Source organism: Gambusia affinis, linkage group LG24 (assembly GCF_019740435.1).
Source record: "Gambusia affinis linkage group LG24, SWU_Gaff_1.0, whole genome shotgun sequence".
NCBI lineage: Eukaryota > Metazoa > Chordata > Actinopteri > Cyprinodontiformes > Poeciliidae > Gambusia > Gambusia affinis.
The window spans coordinates 2464343-2484089 of record NC_057891.1 but is presented as its reverse complement, the minus strand read 5'-3'; the positions used below and the strand labels follow the sequence as shown (position 1 = coordinate 2484089).

Sequence of the window (19747 nt, the reverse complement as noted above, 5' to 3'; positions counted from 1 at the left end):
GTCAGGACAATCGACATATTTGGGAAAAAAAATCCCCTGCAAATGTGGTTATCATACGGTAAGTTAATTTCTTTTATTATATACAATAGGTAAAAAAGGGCTATGTTTCAAACCAGTGACTGTTGAAATTTTTAAGTGTTTCACCTACGTTTTTGTTATTATTTTGTTACCTATCTTAATATGTAAGACAAAAACAGACAATAATTCCAAATGGATATAGAACACTGGAAACAATTTAATGATTTGTCACACAAGTTTATTCAATGTTGTTTTTCCACAGTCAGCTGATCAGGCAAATACAACAGGGATTGAAGCAGAAAGCACGCCAGGTGCAGGGAGCAGCACAGGTGTACCTAGGGCTACAGAAGATCCAACCCCACAAAGCAGTTCAGCTTTAAAAACAGTTAATCCTGAAATGCACAGGAGCTCAAGCATAGTCGAAGCTGCAGGAGATCCAGCCACACAAAACATTTCAAGTGTCGGCACAGTTCCAGCTGACCAGAGAGCGGAGAGGAGCTCAAGTTCAGGGAGCTGCCAACTTCCCACTATGTCAGTCAGTGAAACTCCAATTCAGATAAAGTGTGCATTATGTAATGAAGGCATAAACGTGGAACTATTTTCTGAACATTTATCTGACTTTCATGCAGAGCAATGTTGTGAACATTGTGGGAAAAAGGTCACGGGTGCTGTTGGTTTGCTTCATCATATTGAAGAAGGTCATGATCGACCAGGACAAACAGGCCAAACATCACCATCTATTCCAGACCAACATCCAGCATTTAAATTACAACATGGGATAACAGCAACTTCACCCCAGAAACCAGCAGCCTCTTCCCAGAAACCAGTAATACTTCCCGGGAAACCAGCACTTCAGCCACAACAGCGCCTTGCACCAGTGCAACACCCCCAAGCAACTCCTTCAGTTGCTCCTTCAGTTGCTTCTTCATCTATTCCCCACCTTAGGCCTCCGGAGGTGAATTGGGTCAGCTTTCTTCCCAAGCAGTTTTTGCAGGTCATCAAGCCAGCAGACCAGGAATGGATTGCCCAGTGCCTCTACAACCCTACTGGACAGTTTAAACAACAATTCTCACAAAACTGGTTCCATCCACCCCGTCTACCAAAGATGATGAATGAACCTCCAGATCCCCTGGTCTACTTTAGGCAGAGGATGTTTTTATGGGCACCAATGCGGATGTGGGGTATTCCTCTGAAGTGTCATCAATGCAACACCAAGATGCATCACTCTGGGATCTACACAAAGGTCAGAGAAGTTATAGATCTCGATTCAAGATATTATGTGATTGGTTATTTATCCACGGTGCAGTAAATGCATGATACCTGTTTGTCCATGGAGCACAGAGGTGCTAAATCAGTTAGATCCTGCCCATAGAAACAAGTTTCCAGCCATTCTCACCACACAACTGGCTCTGGACAAAAGACGTGTGACTTTGCTCAAATCACGCACTTTTGGAAATAGCTCCAGTTATGTACAACAAGCATTAGAAGAACTGCATAGTGAGGAGTGGGCAAAGCGCACTATCGATTATCTGACTGACTGTGAGCTTCACAAGAAGAAGAGCGCCCTAACAAGTATCCATGAAGTGATCTACCAGAATCCACCAGAGTTTAGCCCCCTTCCACTTCACAGTGGATTGAGACGGTGCATGCCAATGAAATACTGTCTCACTTTTCTGAGATGAAGGGTGTCATCACCTCAACATATGGAAGGATTTTAAAGCTTGATTCAACCAAAAAGGTATAGTAAAACATCTCTAAAATATTTCGCTATTCTGATTATAATTTGCATTCCAAATTCTAATCAGATTATAATTGCCTTTTTATTTTTTAACAATCAGATCACCAAGAAACTTGCTGGTGGAATTTCTGAGACTGCAACCTGGATGACAAACATCACCAATGAATATGGCCAGGTTCCGAACTGTGTGCTGACCACAGGGGAAGGAGCAGGTTGGAGGAACTGTGCCAAGGAATTGTTATGCGCTTCCAGAATGCTGGGGAACCAGAGCCACAAGTCCTTTATGTTGATAGAGACTGATGTAGTGAATCAGGTTTGTGATTTTTAGACCTTATTGCTGTAACGTTTGTTTACAGTTCAAAGTTTAAAATATTTTTAGGTTCAATGTAAAAGAAATGTATTTTGAACAAGGTATTGTGATCTATGTAGCAGTTATGTTTTAAGTAGCAACATTAATACAATCAGCTGTGAATCATAAGGTAAACTAAATGCTGTAGAAATTATTAATGTGTTTTATTTATATATTTATATATATGTATTTTTATTTTTTATTATTTTTTTTACATAAACAGGTGTGCCTCCGGTGCTTGAGTGGTTTCGACTTTGGAAAACTAAAGTGAGGCTTGACATCTTTCATTACATGAGGCGATTCACAACCGGTCTCACCACAGAACTTCATCCTCTTTATGGAACTTTCTGCTCCAAGTTGTCCTGCTGCGTTTTTGAATGGGATCGAGATGATGTCAGCTGCCTTAAAGAAGCAAAGAGGTCAGAGCTGAAGAAAAAATATGCTGGTCATCCTCCCACATTAATTCTAGTGAGCTTGCTAAACATTGCAGAGGAAGGACAAGAGGGGTAGAAGAAACCCGGAACCTCATTCAGGAATTATTAAACTCCATGTGGGAACTGACTGACACCTCAGGTCTCCGCCTGATCAACCCTGAGAGCATGACTCGTGTGGCAAATGCAGCAGAAGCACCTGCCATGCATCCAAGATCCACCTGGTGTTGAACTGTACACCAAGCTTCACTCAGCACAAAAGGGAGACAAAGAAGTTCAAACCTTCAGATGTGGCAGGGGCTCGTCTTCAGTTGAAAGCTTTCATCGACACCAGTGTTCCTTCATACCAGGTAAACTGTGAATTGGTATATTTGATGTCATTCATTTTTGTAACACCTCCCAGAATTTTAACCGTACATCTAAATATGTTAATCAGCATAATTTCTGAAAAATATGAAAAGAAGTTTAAATTTCATAAATGCTGCCAATTTTTGCAACTCTGTTTTTTAAGGATGGAGAAGCAATGCCACGCACACTCAAATGTATATGGAACATGAAAAGAGCCCAAGAAGCTTTAGATACGAGTCACAGATCCCACAGTAAACTCTGTGATGTTCGTCTGATGTCCAACCTCAACACTCTGAGCAACAAAGTGCTGGGTCATGCCCTCCTGCCAGAGTTTGTTCCCCCAGGCTGTCCCACAGGTATTAGACATTTACCTAACAAATTCCACAAAAATGCTCATTTTTGTGCAGCAAATTTGTCACTTTCAAATACAATTGTCAAATGTCCTTTATGATCATTGAAGGTGAGCGGATTGCTGTGGAGTATCTTCTCGCTCAGTCAGACAGCGGAGACCTCTTAGGTCCACAGCAGGACAACAAACTGGAAGTTATTTTGCCAGAGGTGCCAGCTAACGTTCAGGAGGAGGACAGTCCTGATGTCACCATCAGTGATGTCACTGACATGCTCTCAGAGAGCCCCCACGACATGCTACAGTGTGAAAGCCAGTTGGAAATGCCATCCTCTAACATTGATTTTCTCCAGGTAGAGTCTTCTCCCATGTCATCTGAGGTCATGCTTTAATTACATTACACTTTTACTTAGTGAGTAATTTGTCTTATTAACAGAGTAAATTACCTTCATGTGTTCCATGCTTCTACATTGGCATTTCCAATCTATTGTTATAATTTATTAGATTATCATCAGTCACTGAAGATGATTGTTATTGATTAGTTGGATGATGATCATGTAAATGAGATGAACAAGAACAAAAAAAAAAAAACATTTCAAACTTTTATGTTATAAATACTGTAAGAGCCAAAAATGTCAGTTTGTAACATTGTTTATTAATGTGTATGTCATTTGTGTATTTAGACATTTTCTTAACAATAACATTCCATTTTAGTATGTTTTTTGTAGAAAAGCGCAATGTAATGGACATAATGGAAAATATATGTGAAAAGTGCTGTGTCACGTTAATATATAATGGCTTTACACTGAAACAAATAAGCAGCCACTATAAATATCTTGCCATCATGAATGCAGAGAAAAAGGTTGTTGTTTTTTTTGGCAATCCAAGGATATAAGGAACATTTACTGTTGCTTCTGTGTGTTTACAGGAAACCAGTATCGACTCAAGTCCTGCCTCTCCCACTCATGCTGCTGCTTCACCCAGAGGTCAGCTTACTGGTGACCTCTCCTTTAGTGGACCAAGCAGCTCTTCCCAGGTGGACCAAGTATCCCAGGTAGAGTGAGACCTATGTGGGTTCATTTTGTTTCATTACAGCATGCAACACTTTGTTTGGTTGCTGGATTATGTTCAATAGGCAATTTTGGGATGTAATTGTTGTTATAAAATCATATTTCCAGATTAGGCTTTGGCTTGATTTACTGGCCCTTTTCCATCTTTCTCAGCATCTAAACATTTTTTCTTAATAAATCTGAAACAGTACTTGATTTTATGCTTTAATCTACTTTATTTAAACCAGTGGTTCCCTTACCTGGTCCTCATGCACCCCTCCCTTGCATGTTTTTGGTGTCTTGCTTGTAAACAGCTTACTTAAATGATTAAAAGGCTTCTGCAGCACTTGTTTGGAACCACTGGTTTAGACTGAGTTATTTCTCTCTTTTTCTTCATGCATGTTGGCCTTTTTCTTTGGTAGAAATACGGATTATCCAGTCCGATCAACCATCAGTTCCAGGAAATTGTTTCACATAACATAAAGAAATGACTGTGTGTATATTTGTATCTATGTAGCAATTATTTTTTCTTTTAAGGAGACCCGGTGTGACTACAGAGGTTTTCCTGGGTGGGAGGCAGTTGACAGCTTGGCAGAGAACCTTTTGAGCCTCAACAGAACAATAACTGCGTTGTCAACAACAGAGGTGGAAAATGTGTTGCAGCTGTATTCTAACCTGCATGCTATGGACAAGCAGCCTGTTAAATACACCTTAAAAAACAAGAAGAGCACATTACCAGGACCTTGGAGGGCTTCCCGGAAACGAAGTGGCTCTGCACCTGGTCAGCAAGCAGCTGAAAGGTAACCTGTCTAATATTTGACACAATGGATAACTTGATTGCATATTCACTGATGCAAATAGAATATTTTTTTCTCTTAGCATTAAATTTAGGAGATCAATACGGGTTTGCTGAGCTCATCAAAACGAGAATAACTTTTCTACTGCATTTCATTACTGCTCCAATCAAATCAGTGTTTTCTGCTAATTGACTGACCTGTTTGTCACACAGACTCTTCATGACCCATGGCCAGGCTGCCCAGAGACCCAGAGCCTCTGAGTGCATTTGCTTCAAGCAGTTCAAAGAATATCAGCAAGCAAGAAACCGGCCAAAAGACAGCAAGGGGAAGGTTTTACCCGTCCCGCAGTCTATTATTCAAACGTACTGTCACATTAAACAATTACTTGAGGACTCCAGGCCCATACAGGACCAGACCAACTTGTTGTTGGTCACCATCAACAATACCACTGTGTGTGCTTGGTAAGATGTCCTTTATTTTCAATAGATATTCAACTTCAAAGATGGCTTGACTTTGAAAGGAAACAATTTATGTTCTATTATCTTTCAGGCTACACGAGCGGCAGAAGAGAACCGACAGGGACGCTCTTCTCCAAGGTGTGAATCTTCCTCCGAAGGTGTCCGTGGCTGACGCCTCCTTCCCAGAAGCGAGACAGTTCCCCTCCCTTCCTGTGGAACATGGACATACAAGCATGGAGTTTAAAGAACCTGAAAACAGAGAAGGCGAGGCCCTGATCCGTCAACGGGTTGGCGGTAAAGCTGGCTCCGCACAGCAATGTCCTCCCTCATACCAGCCAGGTCTCTTTTCACAGGCCGCAGTTCCTCCCAGCTTCCTGTATCCACAGACTGACCAGCCACCATCATCTGCTTGGTCCTACTGTGAGCAGAACCAGATGCCACAAGCCCCATCCGCTTCTTTGGGTTTCGGCTTCGGTCCACCAGCTTCAGTTTTGACCTCATTTGGACAAGGACAGTTCCCACCCCTTCCATCTTCTCTGGCTCCAATGTATCGGTACTATACACCACCACTTCACTCATCCATCCCAGCAGCTGCTGCTGATTCAGCATCATCATCACCATCAGATCAGACTCCAGCCAACATGAATCGCTACAGGAAGTGGAGACAGAATAGGGCAGAATTAGAAGACCAGGAACGCCTGGCAAGAGGGGAGCCTCCCAAAAAGCGCCAATGGAAGCAGGACTACCACTATCAGTGTTCAGTTTGTGGTCAGGCGAAAAACAAAAGCACTGGCCACACACAGATTAAGGGAAAACGGTAATGTCCAGCCTCTGGACAGACTGTTTTGGAATGGAAAGAGTCTCTTGGGAAGCTGCGATTGAAAGATTTTCTTTTTAGTTTTCATCTTTAAATATAATCTCGCCATTTGTGTTTTAAAGCCCAGAATTGTTTATAAAGTCCAAAAGGACGACTGCCATGTTATGAGGGCTTATCAATAAGTGGATTGGTCTTTATTCCTCTTTGTCCACTTTCAGTGAAATAACTAATTAAGTTGCTGAAATTTGTTGTCAAACTAAATCTGTGTTATTCTGTGTTTAGTTACAGAAAAATGACATCAAGCTTTGTTGATATATACACTAAAATACATTTGGTCTTTCTACCTATTTTTATAATATTTTTTTCTGTAAAAAATTGTGTTTTTTTGTGAGTTTCCAGTTTTCAGGGGATTGAAATTTAAGCATTTGGTTTTATTTGTGCTAAATGTGGAGCTATTTTTATCAGTGCATGTGAGGTTGCATGCAATGCAAGAATACTGACTGGCTTGGCTCACTGATAGTTTTATATTCTATATTTAAAATATCTTTTGTTCTCTATTGTTCTCTCTGTTACTATTTGTATGTTTTTAGTGAGCTTCTAGGCGCTGCTTTATACATGTCGACATACATTGTTAGTTCTCTGTGATTGTAGTGTAAGAGTGAATAAATGTCACTGATCATTAATTTGTGTGTTATATAATTTTGTTGGTCCTCTCAAAACTGATAATATCAATAGTATAGTAATTCACTAGTTCAGAATTAACAATAATTTGGATGTTATGCTATATTGAACTTTAAATTATTGTAAAAAATGCTTTGTGGAGCATAAAACAGGTATTATTACAACAATGGACATGAATGATGCTGAAACATGTACTTAAGTAGAAACTTCAGATTTTCCTCTCTTTCTTTCCCCCAGAGCAGACATTTTTGCTCTGTCTGACAGGTCAGAGGTCGTTTCCATCCAACGCTGAGAAAACTGGTCAAAAGTCACAGAAAGGAAAAAGTGAAAGTACTTCTACTGGTTTGGATTTTCACACCAGTAGATGAGAAAATCTTATTCAGAAAAAGTTGCTGCGTTTCTATAAACTCTATAATAGTTAAATGTGACATTTCAAAAATAATGGAAATTCAGAAAGTTAAAAACAGTTTTGTTTTTTTTGCTCAAAAGTTTTGCTGCTTGAATATTGATTTTATGGAAACATTTCTTTGTATCACTGATCATTAACCAGCTGTTGCTACTGCTGGAAACCACACAAACTTATTTCCTCGTGTTTTTACAGAAGCGACACGTTGTGACAAAGTCTGTCACGTTTTGTTATTGTTTTGTTTCCATCAGCCTTTTCTAACGTGACGCATTAAAACTCCACAGAGAACGGTTCCGTGGTGAAGACCGGACTCACTGACCTCTGCTCCGTTTGCAGCTCCGCTTTACCGGGCGAGGAAGAGGAGGGTCCAGGAGGTCGAAGCTCCTCCAGTCTGCCCAGCGAGGATCCGAACCGGTCCCATCAACGTCGTTCTCTTCCGTTTGTGAAGCGTGAAAACAGAGGCTAACCGCGGAGCGAGCAGCTTCTGTCCTCACGCCGCCAGACTCTGAAAGTTTTCCCTCTCAGCCTGTTGGAGGTTTGAAACGTGAGACAGAGTTTAAATTGTTTGTGATGGTAAACAATAAAAACCGGAGCGTGTTTTGACCCTCATCTATTTGTATCCACGGGTTTTTAAATGACATTTAATGGTATTTGATTTAGTTTAGTCAATATTAACGAAGCCAAACAGAAAATCCACATCATGAATCGTTGAAGGTTTTCTCTGTAGACGTTTAGAAATCAAACTATTAATGTTTCCTGATCTGAACCTCATTGTTCACATTGTTTTATCTCTATTTAAAAAAGCTTCAGGTGTAGAAATGTTGGGTAAATTATATATATAATTATCAAATATTTGTTGTTTCATGTGGCTTTTTAGTTTTACCTATATAATGTTCTTGAGTTATATACCTTTATTGTTTTATTGTAGCCTAAAGAATGTTGTTGTGTTGTTTCTTTCCTCCAGAAGGCCTCTCTGAAGAAAAGCAGCGACGACCAGGTCCAACAGGGTTTATCGGTCAGCAGAAACTTTGGCCTTCCTGACCCGTTAGATCGCTATAAAACCGTCGCAGTGAAGACGTACAACTTGCTCTGTTTTACCGTGTCTGGAACAGAATAATCTAGTGTCTAGATAGTGACTAACATTTGCGGTACAATTATGTGATTGAAGTGTTTTCAAAACATTTAGGATTGAAGATTAAAAACTTAAAACATTGTTTGTGTGTAAATCTGTTCCACCAGAAATCCTCCAGTTCAGTTGTAGCTTCACCTGATTGACATCCTGTAAAAACTTCATTTCAATCACCTTCAGCATCCAGTTCTGAACCAGTGAATCTATATATTGATCAGGATCAATACAGATCATCCACACTCTGTATGGATTTTCAGTCCAGCAGAAGTTGTTGAGCTTTTCAGATATTTCAGTTGCAGATTCATCCTTTGCTCCACATGATCAAACGTTCACTAAAGTAACACTGTTATAGTTTTAGAGGCATTTTGTCTTATTTTAAAAAGTAATAAAATGATGTTTATAGTCTTGTATTTGTGATAATGTATGAAATCATCTCCAGTAGCTCATGAACTGCAGAAAGTTCCAGTTGTAGAAGATTTGGTTGTTTTGAAATGTTATTTGAAGACACTGCAGGTGCAGCTTCTGTCCACTAGACGGCGACATTCCGCAACCTGCTGGGGACAGTTGATGATTTTATTGTCTAAATTTAGTTTTATTGATATAATTCAAGGTAAATTATTATGTTTGTGAGAAGCGCTTTATGAATAAGCTGTATGTATTTATATTTATGTAAAAGTGACACATTTAGGCAAAAGGTTTTATAAATTTCTGTTGTCTTTGCACCAAAAAAGGTTAAAATGACCAAAGTCCCCAGAAAATGATGCGAATGGACCCAAAAGCAGAAAAGTGCAGCACAATCATCATAGTAAAAATGACAAGAAGAGACCGAAAGTGAATGAATCATCCGGAGGAGGTGATCAGCGCTGATTGCGCTGATTGGAGTCACCTGTGGGGAACCGGATAAAAAGGAACGGGATGAGCCAGAGGCGTTTAGTTGAGCTCTGGATCAGGTTCGGTTCGGTGGGTCTCCAGGTTGTGCTCCAGGTAAAGTCAGCCAGGCTCTCATACTTGACGAACGATTGTTTGAGTGTCTAAAATGTGAAGTAACTTCTCTCTGTTTTTCCACTCCAGAGTTTTTCAGCGTCGTGTCCATCTGTGAGTCCACGGGTGGGTTTCATCTGCAGCCGAGCGGCTCCTTAAAACTTCATCTGGCGTTTGGAGCAGCGATAGTAAAGGCTGTTTTCAGAGCAGCTTCTTTGTTGGGTTTGTATTTGGTGCAAACTTTTAGCGTTGTCGCTTTGCGTGAATGTGAATCGACACATTGTTTGACGTTTAGCGTGACGTTTGTCCCCGCAGCTTCCAGTCCGCCGCAGACAGCAGGTGAAACTGATTGTGACCGATTCCTGATTCATGGTCAAACACAGGTTGGTTTATTTGTGCATTAGTTTTAGAAATGACAATGTGGTGTTTAAACATTTGTCTTTATTTTCAGAGAAACTAATATTTTTTTTTCCCGTGCCGATGACTGAAACAGGAGCTGCAGCATCTTGATGCATAAAAACAATTTAAAGTGCCTCAGTGTGTAACTGATCCATGTCAGAATCTATTGTGTCTCTGCAGATCTCCGTGGATCCACAATAACCTGGTTCGGTTCTGTGAGGTCCACCATGTCGGACGAGCTGATAGCAGCTGATTTAGATTGTAGTGTTTGTGGTTTTGTTCCTGGAGGAATGAACGGCTGCTGCCAGGTGAGTCTGTAAGGATTTAGTTGGCTGGGTCCAGTTTTAGCAGAGACGTAAAAGCGTAGTAGACGTATTGCGAATTTAAACTTTTTATTTTTAACATGCTTAAATCCCAACACAGTGAAGAGAAGCCAAAGTGTTTCAGGCAGTTAAATGCCTTTAGTAGCACCAGACCTCTATCGCCCCCTTGTGGTGGCTTCCAGTGTGTGTAATCTCGTTAAAATGCGACTTTATGTTCAGTTCAGCAAACATGGAAGTGTAGGAAAACGTTTATTTGTGGTTAAACTCATCAGTAACATTGTTTGTTTTTGTCTGCAGAGCCTGGAGGTGAACTTTGACCTGAAGCTGCCCTGGTTCATTGTCGTCCTCAATACAAGTAAAATGTTTAATCAGTGAAAGTTGTTTGTCTCCTCCAGCTTTATTTCTGCAAATTCTTAGCTGAATACCAACTGAGCCAGATGTCCAACAGGTGTGGAGCCTTGTTTCCATGGTTACAGGCATGGCCTGCTTATTGGTGAGTTTTTCAAGAAATACAAGTGTTGTAAAGAAGAACTCAGAGACTTTGTTCAGAATGAGTGAAAGTTTTATTTGTGTTTCAGATGATTGTGTGTCCAGCAGGATCTTGAAGAGGTTCATCTGCCTGGTGAGTAAAGAAATGTGACAATATGTTTTTTCTCTCTTTGCAGGTTTCCAGCCATCATGATCTGTACTGAATACATGTGATTGTTGCTACTTTTGAGTAGCAACAATCACATGTATTGAGTTTTTTGTTTAAATAAAAAGTAAAAACCTTGCTTGTTTCATGTGCCTTGTCATCTTTTGGACCCTTGAAAAGTTAAAGTTAAAGTTAAAGTTAAAGTTAAAGTTAAAGTTAAAGTTAAAGTTAAAGTTAAAGTTAAAGTTAAAGTTAAAGTTAAAGTTAAAGTTAAAGTTAAAGTTAAAGTTAAAGTTAAAGTTAAAGTTAAAGTTAAAGTTAAAGTTAAAGTTAAAGTTAAAGTTAAAGTTAAAGTTAAAGTTAAAGTTAAAGTTAAAGTTAAAGTTAAAGTTAAAGTTAAAGTTAAAGTTAAAGTTAAAGTTAAAGTTAAAGTTAAAGTTAAAGTTAAAGTTAAAGATAAAGTTAAAGTTAAAGTTAAAGTTAAAGTTAAAGTTAAAGTTAAAGTTAAAGTTAAAGTTAAAGTTAAAGTTAAAGTTAAAGTTAAAGTTAAAGTTAAAGTTAAAGTTAAAGTTAAAGTTAAAGTTAAAGTTAAAGTTAAAGTTAAAGAAGTTAAAGTTAAAGTTAAAGTTAAAAGTTAAAGTTAAAGTTAAAGAAGGTAAAGTTAAAGTTAAAGTTAAAGTTAAAGTTAAAGTTAAAGTTAAAGTTAAAGTTAAAGTTAAAGTTAAAGTTAAAGTTAAAGTTAAAGTTAAAGTTAAAGATAAAGATCAAGTTAAAGTTAAAGTTAAATTTAAAGTTAAAGTTAAAGTTAAAGTTAAAGTTAAAGTTAAAGTTAAAGTTAAAGTTAAAGTTATTGTTAAAGTTAAAGTTAAAGTTAAAGTTAAAGTTAAAGTTAATGTTAAAGTTAAAGTTAAAGTTAAAGTTAAAGTTAAAGTTAAAGTTAAAGTTAAAGTTAAAGTTAAAGTTAAAGTTAAAGTTAAAGTTAAAGTTAATGTTAAAGTTAAAGTTAAAGTTAAAGTTAAAGTTAAAGTTAAAGTTAAAGTTAAAGTTAAAGTTAAAGTTAAAGTTAAAGTTAAAGTTAAAGTTAAAGTTAAAGTTAAAGTTAAAGTTAAAGTTAAAGTTAAAGTTAAAGTTAAAGTTAAAGTTAAAGTTGATGCTGTGCAGGGTCAATGATCACACAGGAGACACTTTGATTTGTCTTTAATGAAACACAACATGATGTATGAAGAGGTGATGCCATCAGGAAGCTGCACAGGCTGGAGAGAGAAATGAATCTGTCTGAAATAAAGACAAACATTATAAAAGTTCATCACTGGCTGTAATAAAGTCAAGTGTCAACTATTACCTTGACAAGAAATTCTGCAACTTCTGATCCACAACTTGTTGGAAGGAGAAGTGAGTCTGTCTGAGATAAAGACAAACAAAACCATGACTGAATTCTTACCTTTCACCTCTGCTGGTTTCTATGGAAACAGTCTCTTCTTCCAGCCCATGATCTCCTGTGTGGAGAAACAAATCCTTCAGTTTCTCATTAACAGAATTGTTCAGGTTTTGCTTCATAAACTTTCCTACTAACCTGCCTTGTTCTTGACAAAGTGGCCTCTTCTGATGGAGTGATGACATCCACAAAGCCTGGAAAACAAAAACTTCTTTTAATAAAACATTATCTCAAAGTTGTTCCAATATAATACTTTTAACTTACTGTGTGAATCTTTCATTCATCCTGCTTTGTTAAACTAACAGTTTCACTCAACCACACACAGATCCAGGTCAGTGATGACGGGGCGACCCGGTTACAGCAGGCGGTTCTGGCTGAGCTGAAAGTCAGAGAAAACAGAAACATTCATAAAATACAGGTTTTACTTTTTCAACACTGCATCTACTACAATACATGACATCTTCCTTTCAACAACTCCTATCAAAATATTCTTAACCTCATTAGGAAAAAACAAATAAAAGTGTTACTATATCCATACGTAACTCTTCCTCTACACATTTTCTTTTATCTCTGACAATCTGTGGTGCCTATTTAAATTAACTGACTATTCTTATCTCTATTGTGTCACTTACAGAGTGAAGTTCAGGAACCTGTAACTTAAACTCTAGAGGACCGCATGCAGAGATTTGGCCCTTCGCTTTGACACATTCTTTAAAGTAAATCCATGAGCAAACAAGATATTTACAGCATGACCAAAATACAGATTCAGGATGAAATCAGACATGATGGTTTCTCAGGAGTTGCTCTGGTAACCAGTGAGGGGAAACTGAGGCTGGACCACCTGCTGAGCAGTGACATCACATCTGGAGGATGAAACCACTGAACTAAATCTATTCACTCTTCATGTCAGAAACATTTCATACATATTTATGATTGTAAAATGAAGCCTCTACTGTAGATGTTTTCTTTAGGATCCATGTTACTGTGATGACAGTAAAGTTTCATATAATTCAGAATAAATATCAAAGTGCATCCTGATACTGTGCTCTACTTCTACATACAATCAGTTGGATAATTTATGATAATACTGATATTAACCACACATCTTACAATTATTATGATCTTCACCAATTGGAAAAAAACATAAAAATACATTTAGAGATACAGATTTTATTACACACTCAAAGTCCTAAATACTTTAAAAAAAACAACTAAAGGATAAAACAAATAAAAAACACATAATAAAAGCTACTTGTCAATCATACCAACGTCTCCAGAGGACTGATGAATATTTTACTGCATTATATTTAACGTTAGTAAACAGAAGGATCGTTCTATTATTAGACTCGTTTAAAAAATTAACACATTTATACATAAACTTTATTAAAACAGCCATCAAAGTGCTGATGCAGCAGATACAAACACTTCACTGGTTCTGATCCATCTGGGTTTATTTAGCTAAAATCTCAATGCATCATCATAAACAACCTTCAATCTTTGAAGACTGACTTTTTAAACATTACACAACAAATGCAATGATGTGGAATAATTACAATAAGTTGTGTTGCTCTATGTTTATTCCCACCAACATAAATCTATCTGGGTCAGAACCAGATGGTTTCCCAGCCTTTGGATCAAACTCAGGTGTTTCTCTGCCTGGCAGAACTTCATTACTGATTGTCCTACAAACTCTCTGTATTGTGATTCATTGATTTCACTTGTAAATAGTGTTTTTCTACAATTTATCTACACAAGTTCAGTTTCACTTCAACAGAATCCAAACTTACAGAAAATGTTATTTACCTGATCATCCAACCTGACAGTAAACATCATCAGAAAAACAATCTGTAAACACATGAACAAGATATTTTAATTCATTTCACATATTCAATAAAGTCCCAGGCAGCTTGAAATGTAAAAATACTCAATTATTTTCCTCCTTAGTGCCACAGATCAAGATGAAACTTTTTGATTTGAACATCATGTAGTTCTACAGATGATGAACTTAAACTACAAATAATCAGCATTAAATGATTAATAATCGTTCATATAAACATTAAACACCAGAGGAGATCAAAATCTTCCTTCTCTGACATGAAAGGATGCAGAAACACAGTTGTTTCATCAACAGGTCAGACATCTTACTGTATATCTGACCACACCAGGTTGGTTACATTTCATATTTAGTTTTCTTTGATTTATACAATCAAAAAACACAAAAAAAATCATAGAATGTTTGCAGTTATAATTATTTTAACCATATATAAATACAAATCAGTGTCAGGTTTGGACTTGGAGACAAAACTATCTTTACTAGTTTTGTCTAAATAATTAGTTCAAAGACTTTACACAGTCTACTATCTAGTGCTATAGATCTATAGTTATCAGAGCTGACAATGTTTCCAGCTTTGTTTTTAATTACAGGAAGTAGATTCATCAAGTTATCAGGAATAAAGCCAAACATAATAAAACCAGTGAAACACAAGGAAAGAAGAGTGGTGACCTTTGACCTGTCATATTTAAGACGTTCTGCTGAAATAACATCCGTTCCTATAGATTTATTTACAGACTGTTATTTCATTCCCTGATAGACATCCTGAGTTATGATACTTTCTACAGTACTGACCTTTTCTACTTGGAAAGGTTCACAGATAAATAACTTGATGAAGGATTGTTGATAAATCTACAATCATATTCTCCTCATCGACGATGTGAGAGATAATTTACTGTTGTTATAGTTTTAACCTCTTTCCAAAAGACTTTTGTATCTTTAACTAGGAGCCTTTTGGCCAAGCAGTCCGTCCTCATGGTTTGTTCATTCTGTCATATTTCTGTTTTACCTCCGTTTACCTGCTACAAGTTGCAGCTTCACTGAGATATTTAGAGACAAATCTGTGTTCCAACCTGCTCTGTTTTTATCTTTACATCACTTTTATTATGTCACAATATAATCCGGTTCTATGTCCAAGATTACAGAAGTTAACAGTCTGTACAAGTCGCTGCCTCTCTTGGTAATTTAAAGGTACGTTACAACTGATCGGTTTGATGATAGTAACAGGATATTTGTTCAGAAAATAAACAACACCACTCTACATGTGTCTCATTTTCATTACTATTTACAGTTGTGGGTAAATGATCTAATTCACAGCTTGAAGGTGATAAACAGGAGACACTAGTGATGTTTGTCTCAAGTCCAGAGACCAAACCTCGTGTCGGTGCTTATTGCTTTCAAAGTCACCTGATCGATACAGGAACTGTTTCTAAATGACGCTGATTCACCAAACTGTGTTTATAAGGAAGTGAATCTGTCAGTGGGATGAATTTGACTAAATTATTCTTCATCTTTTACTTTGGAGCCTCAACACAAACTAAAGGTTTCATAGTTTGGGACCATTTTGCTCTTATGTGAGAAAACAAGACATTGATTTTCACTTTGTTGTTGTTTCATCCAGTTCTTTTCTGTTTCTACTTGATCTGAATCCAAATTCAGATGAAATTGACTCAGTTTACTTTCATATTATGTTGCACATATTTGTCCTTTTAAATTATACATTTCATATTTTTATTCTTGAATTAAACCTCCATAAATAAAGACAACCCCGCTATAAATAAATAAAAAACGACATTTCCTGCAAAACACATTCATAAAGATCTACATACAAAATAAATATAAAAGACAACATTTAATTTATATAAACAATATACAGTGTCACTAAAATCAGTTTTCTTTAAATAAATCCACCTCCTCAATGTTGAGACATTATAGTGAATCAGAATGAAGTAACAGATTCACCAGGATAAACTCAGATATGCAGCCATCAGTTGTTTTTTATCTATTATTTTATTGTTTACATTTTTTTTTCTACAGCAGGAGAAGTTGTGTTGGAAAAACTTATTTTTTTGAATGACAATTTGTGAAAAAACAACACAAAAAAATAAACAGTCCACAATCATCCTCATTCCAAACACTTTCATTTTCATCACTTGGTTCATGTTATTTATTGACTGTATCAAAGAATAACAAATATATTTTGAATTTAAATGAAGATATGACATAATGCAATATATAATATACAATAAAACACAATGACTTCAATCTTGTTGTTTAGACCAGGTCATCTAATCATTCTGCCAACTGCGTTGCCTGTAGGGACTTTTAACGTCCAGCAGGTGTCAGTATTCAGTGACGATATCGATACAGTTTAGTTTTGGGTCAAAACGATACGTGACCCCTCATTTACCCATCACTAGTAAACACATTGTAAAAGATATTAATGATACGATGGTCCAGCAAACAAACTATGACAGGTTTCACTTGTAGAAGTGAAACTAGATGCTGGGAAAACTTCTTTACTTGAAATTATTTAATTAGAATCTGTACAAAAAGGAATCAGAGTTTTTATCTGCATTCATGTCACACATAGATACTTTTTCACTTCTCATTTTGTATAAAAGAGCAAAAATAAGCAAGTTTATTAAGGTGTTCATCTTCACTATGATGACATTCATATGGAGCATAGACATTTACAATAATTACTTATTTATTATGTTGTTAATGTGATACACCAATTCATCACTGACTCCAGGTTTCTTTTCCTAAATATAGCCACCTCTATCATATTATATTTCCTCATTTTTGGTCTAGTTTTAGTCCCCATTATTTCTAATTACATTAAATAGAATGTCATTTTTATTTTGCCATATTTGGGGAAATTTCAGGCTTACATGGATTAAGATTGGAGATGAAGACTGCAGGAATGCTGATCTTGCATTTTAGAAAATGTAATATTATTATTTTTTACCCTCATAAATGATTTCTGAATATATTCACATTACCCATATTCATGAGCCCCTATGGATGACTCGTGGTTGACCTCGTGAGTTTTTAGATGCTTTTCTGTTAATAAAATACTTTTATTTACTTTTCCATACCTGCTGAAAGCTTCAAACATCACATTACAGCCTTATTTCAAAATAATAGAAGTTTATTTATTGAATTACATCTAAAGCCTTCATTTTACCACCGTGTCTGCATTGCATACAGTGTGTCAGTAACTCACAGGTAGAGCTGAAGGTCCGACCACAGAAAACCACGAACCGCTCCGGAGCCGCTGCCCACCTTCACGAACACGCAGGGGCTGCAAAGAGCGACAAGGACCCACAGTTACACCGTTATCACGGATATACGATACCAGCGGATGAAATGCAGCAATAATGTCAAAACTTCATTACGCCATTAAACAAAAACTCTCACGTCTTCTCCTGCATCTTATCAATCCAGTAGCTTAACAACCTTGAGCTGCTTTAGCCTCTATTTTACCGAGAGCTAAAAGTTTTGACCCGACGGTCCAGAAATGTGATAATTATCATGTTACTTCATGTCTCAGTTAAGAAGGAGTCAGTTTTTCTTCAACATTTTGAATTCCAGCGTGTATTAATGAGTCTTTGTCGGTGAAATGTTTGCTACCTTGCGGGTGTGTCCTCTGCAGCGGCCATCTTGGATCGTGCTAAAGAGGAGGCCCGCCCCAAACACAGCTCCTTTGTAGAACGAGCTGCAGTTTGATTGGCCTGAGGAAATTGACAAGGTGGAGTTTAACTAGTTAATAGATGGACTGCTGGATGTAAAGGCTGCCATTTTGAAAGCTGCTTTGGTGCAAGTGACTCAATAAATAAACTTTGTTATCAGAACAGCCAAAGTTTGACTGAATTCTTCTTTCCACACCTTTAGACTGAGAGCAATTAGTTGATCTTTGTAAGTGAGTAAAAGTAAATAAAAACTAATGGAGAACAACTTCAGCTCTACATGCAACAAGTTTGAAATTAATTCATCATCTCTTCTTCTTCTGGTAGTTTGGAAGTGACGTTCATATTTCATTTGTTTTTATGTCATAATTGAAGGAAAATGGCAGCTGAGATCCTTCCTGGTGAGATGAACAGAACCTCAGAGCATTAAGAAAAGCATTTGGGTCTCACAGGTTGCTGGTTCCATCCATGAGTTTGCCTTCATTCTTTCCTTGTTTAAAGCAAAACAGAGCAAGAAGCTTCTGGATTCAAACAAAGGACGACTTCAGTGTTTCTGGTTGGAGCTGGACATCTATGAATATAATAATTATTCATCTTTAATTCTGGTTGCATTCAAAAGGTCCAGTTACTCTGAAGTAAAAACAACTTCAACTCCTTTACTTCCATGTTTTCCTCTCTTTGTATCCACAGTGATCTGAACCGTGAAACTCTGATGTCAGATTTGACGTTTTTCAGGTTTTTCTCTGTTTTCAGCTCATTTACAGCCAACATTTTACTGCAGGAAACCGTTTCAGGAAGGAACCAGAAGATTCAGGACTCTGGGAGTTGTGACTGTAACCGACCTGAACACTGAGGCCCCAGAGCGCCCCCTGCAGGATCTGCTCCACCATCTCTGTTTCCAGCAGCAAATCAATCATCTGTTAGTCCAGTCAGAAAAGCTGAAGCTGTCAATGAAGCTGAGCAGCAGAAACCCAGAAGAACTGGAAGCATCAGCAGGAGATGAACTGGACCACTAGGATCACTGATGCTGCAGCTGAGGAAGAGGAGGACGATGAAGGTGAAGATGCTATCCTCACACTTCCTGTTTGTCAACCAAAGAAAGAAAATCAGCTGAAGAAGAAACGTGAGGAGCGAGAGTCGTCCTGCGCCCTCTAGTGGCTGATTGGACTACTGCACTGGGAGAACTGGACATTGACGCTACTGCAGCTGCAGTTTTAATACCTACATTAAAACTTAACCTTTCAAATCAAACCATATATTTCTTTACTACAATATTTATTCATTGCTCCTTTAACAATAAAACTTAATACATATCTTGTGTTTTTATTAAACCTTTATATCCGTGTTTTCAGAGTCCAGGTGTAATTTATTAGAGAAACTCTACATCTGCTTTATTATAAAAACATTTTCTTTCTACTTTACTTTAAATAAAAAAACAGTTGTATATAACAAAAATAAAAACAGTGATATCTAACGTATTATTTCTTCACTGTCTGGGTGTTGATTCTCAGTTGGAGAAAATGAACAAAACAAAACATAAAATATATCATTGACAAAAATTTAACATTTTCTTTTGTAATTTTTGACAAATAAAAAGTTTGCATCTGCACTTGTGATGGACAGGCCATACAACATTATTATTATAATGTAAGTCCCCAGAGTCGTTCTCATTTGGGCCATCAGTGAATTTCTAGGAGACCAAATGAAACATTTGGGTTTTTTGACTCCAGAAGTTCAACCTCCAGGTTTTCCATCGCTGATTGTTGCTGCAAACTTCAGCAGAGAATCGATCAATTGATCACAGCTGCTGCTGCTCACGTCTCGCCCACAAAGAGAAACATGGTAACATCAGGAAATAGAAAGAGCTCTTATTTTGACAAAAATA

General features: G+C 37.2%; 2 protein-coding genes and 1 long non-coding RNA gene across 4 annotated transcripts; all 3 read left to right on the top strand.

Annotated features, from left to right (window-relative positions):
* LOC122827101 lies at positions 1-2926 on the top strand. Its single transcript, XM_044109704.1, has 4 exons — positions 1-58; positions 281-1756; positions 1857-2069; positions 2329-2926. Exon 2 carries the CDS (start codon positions 416-418, stop codon positions 1325-1327), a length of 912 nt encoding a protein of 303 aa, XP_043965639.1. The 5' UTR covers positions 1-58; positions 281-415; the 3' UTR covers positions 1328-1756; positions 1857-2069; positions 2329-2926.
* A 147-nt stretch (positions 2927-3073) lies between these two features.
* LOC122827069 lies at positions 3074-7013 on the top strand. 2 transcript variants are annotated; one of them, XM_044109642.1, is made up of 6 exons: positions 3074-3240; positions 3345-3583; positions 4159-4284; positions 4817-5079; positions 5289-5537; positions 5626-7013. In XM_044109642.1, exons 1-6 carry the CDS (start codon positions 3090-3092, stop codon positions 6353-6355), a joined length of 1758 nt encoding a protein of 585 aa, XP_043965577.1. In that variant the 5' UTR covers positions 3074-3089; the 3' UTR covers positions 6356-7013. The 2 variants fall into 2 exon arrangements, with proteins under 2 accessions (XP_043965577.1, XP_043965576.1); XM_044109641.1 differs by having other exon boundaries at positions 3345-3610.
* Positions 7014-7829: 816 nt separating this feature from the next.
* Positions 7830-10763, top strand: LOC122827125. The gene is made up of 7 exons (XR_006369942.1): positions 7830-7982; positions 8403-9551; positions 9639-9770; positions 9864-9931; positions 10128-10255; positions 10568-10576; positions 10666-10763. It is a non-coding gene; the product is annotated as an uncharacterized LOC122827125 (long non-coding RNA).
* The last annotated feature ends 8984 nt before the right edge of the window (positions 10764-19747 follow it).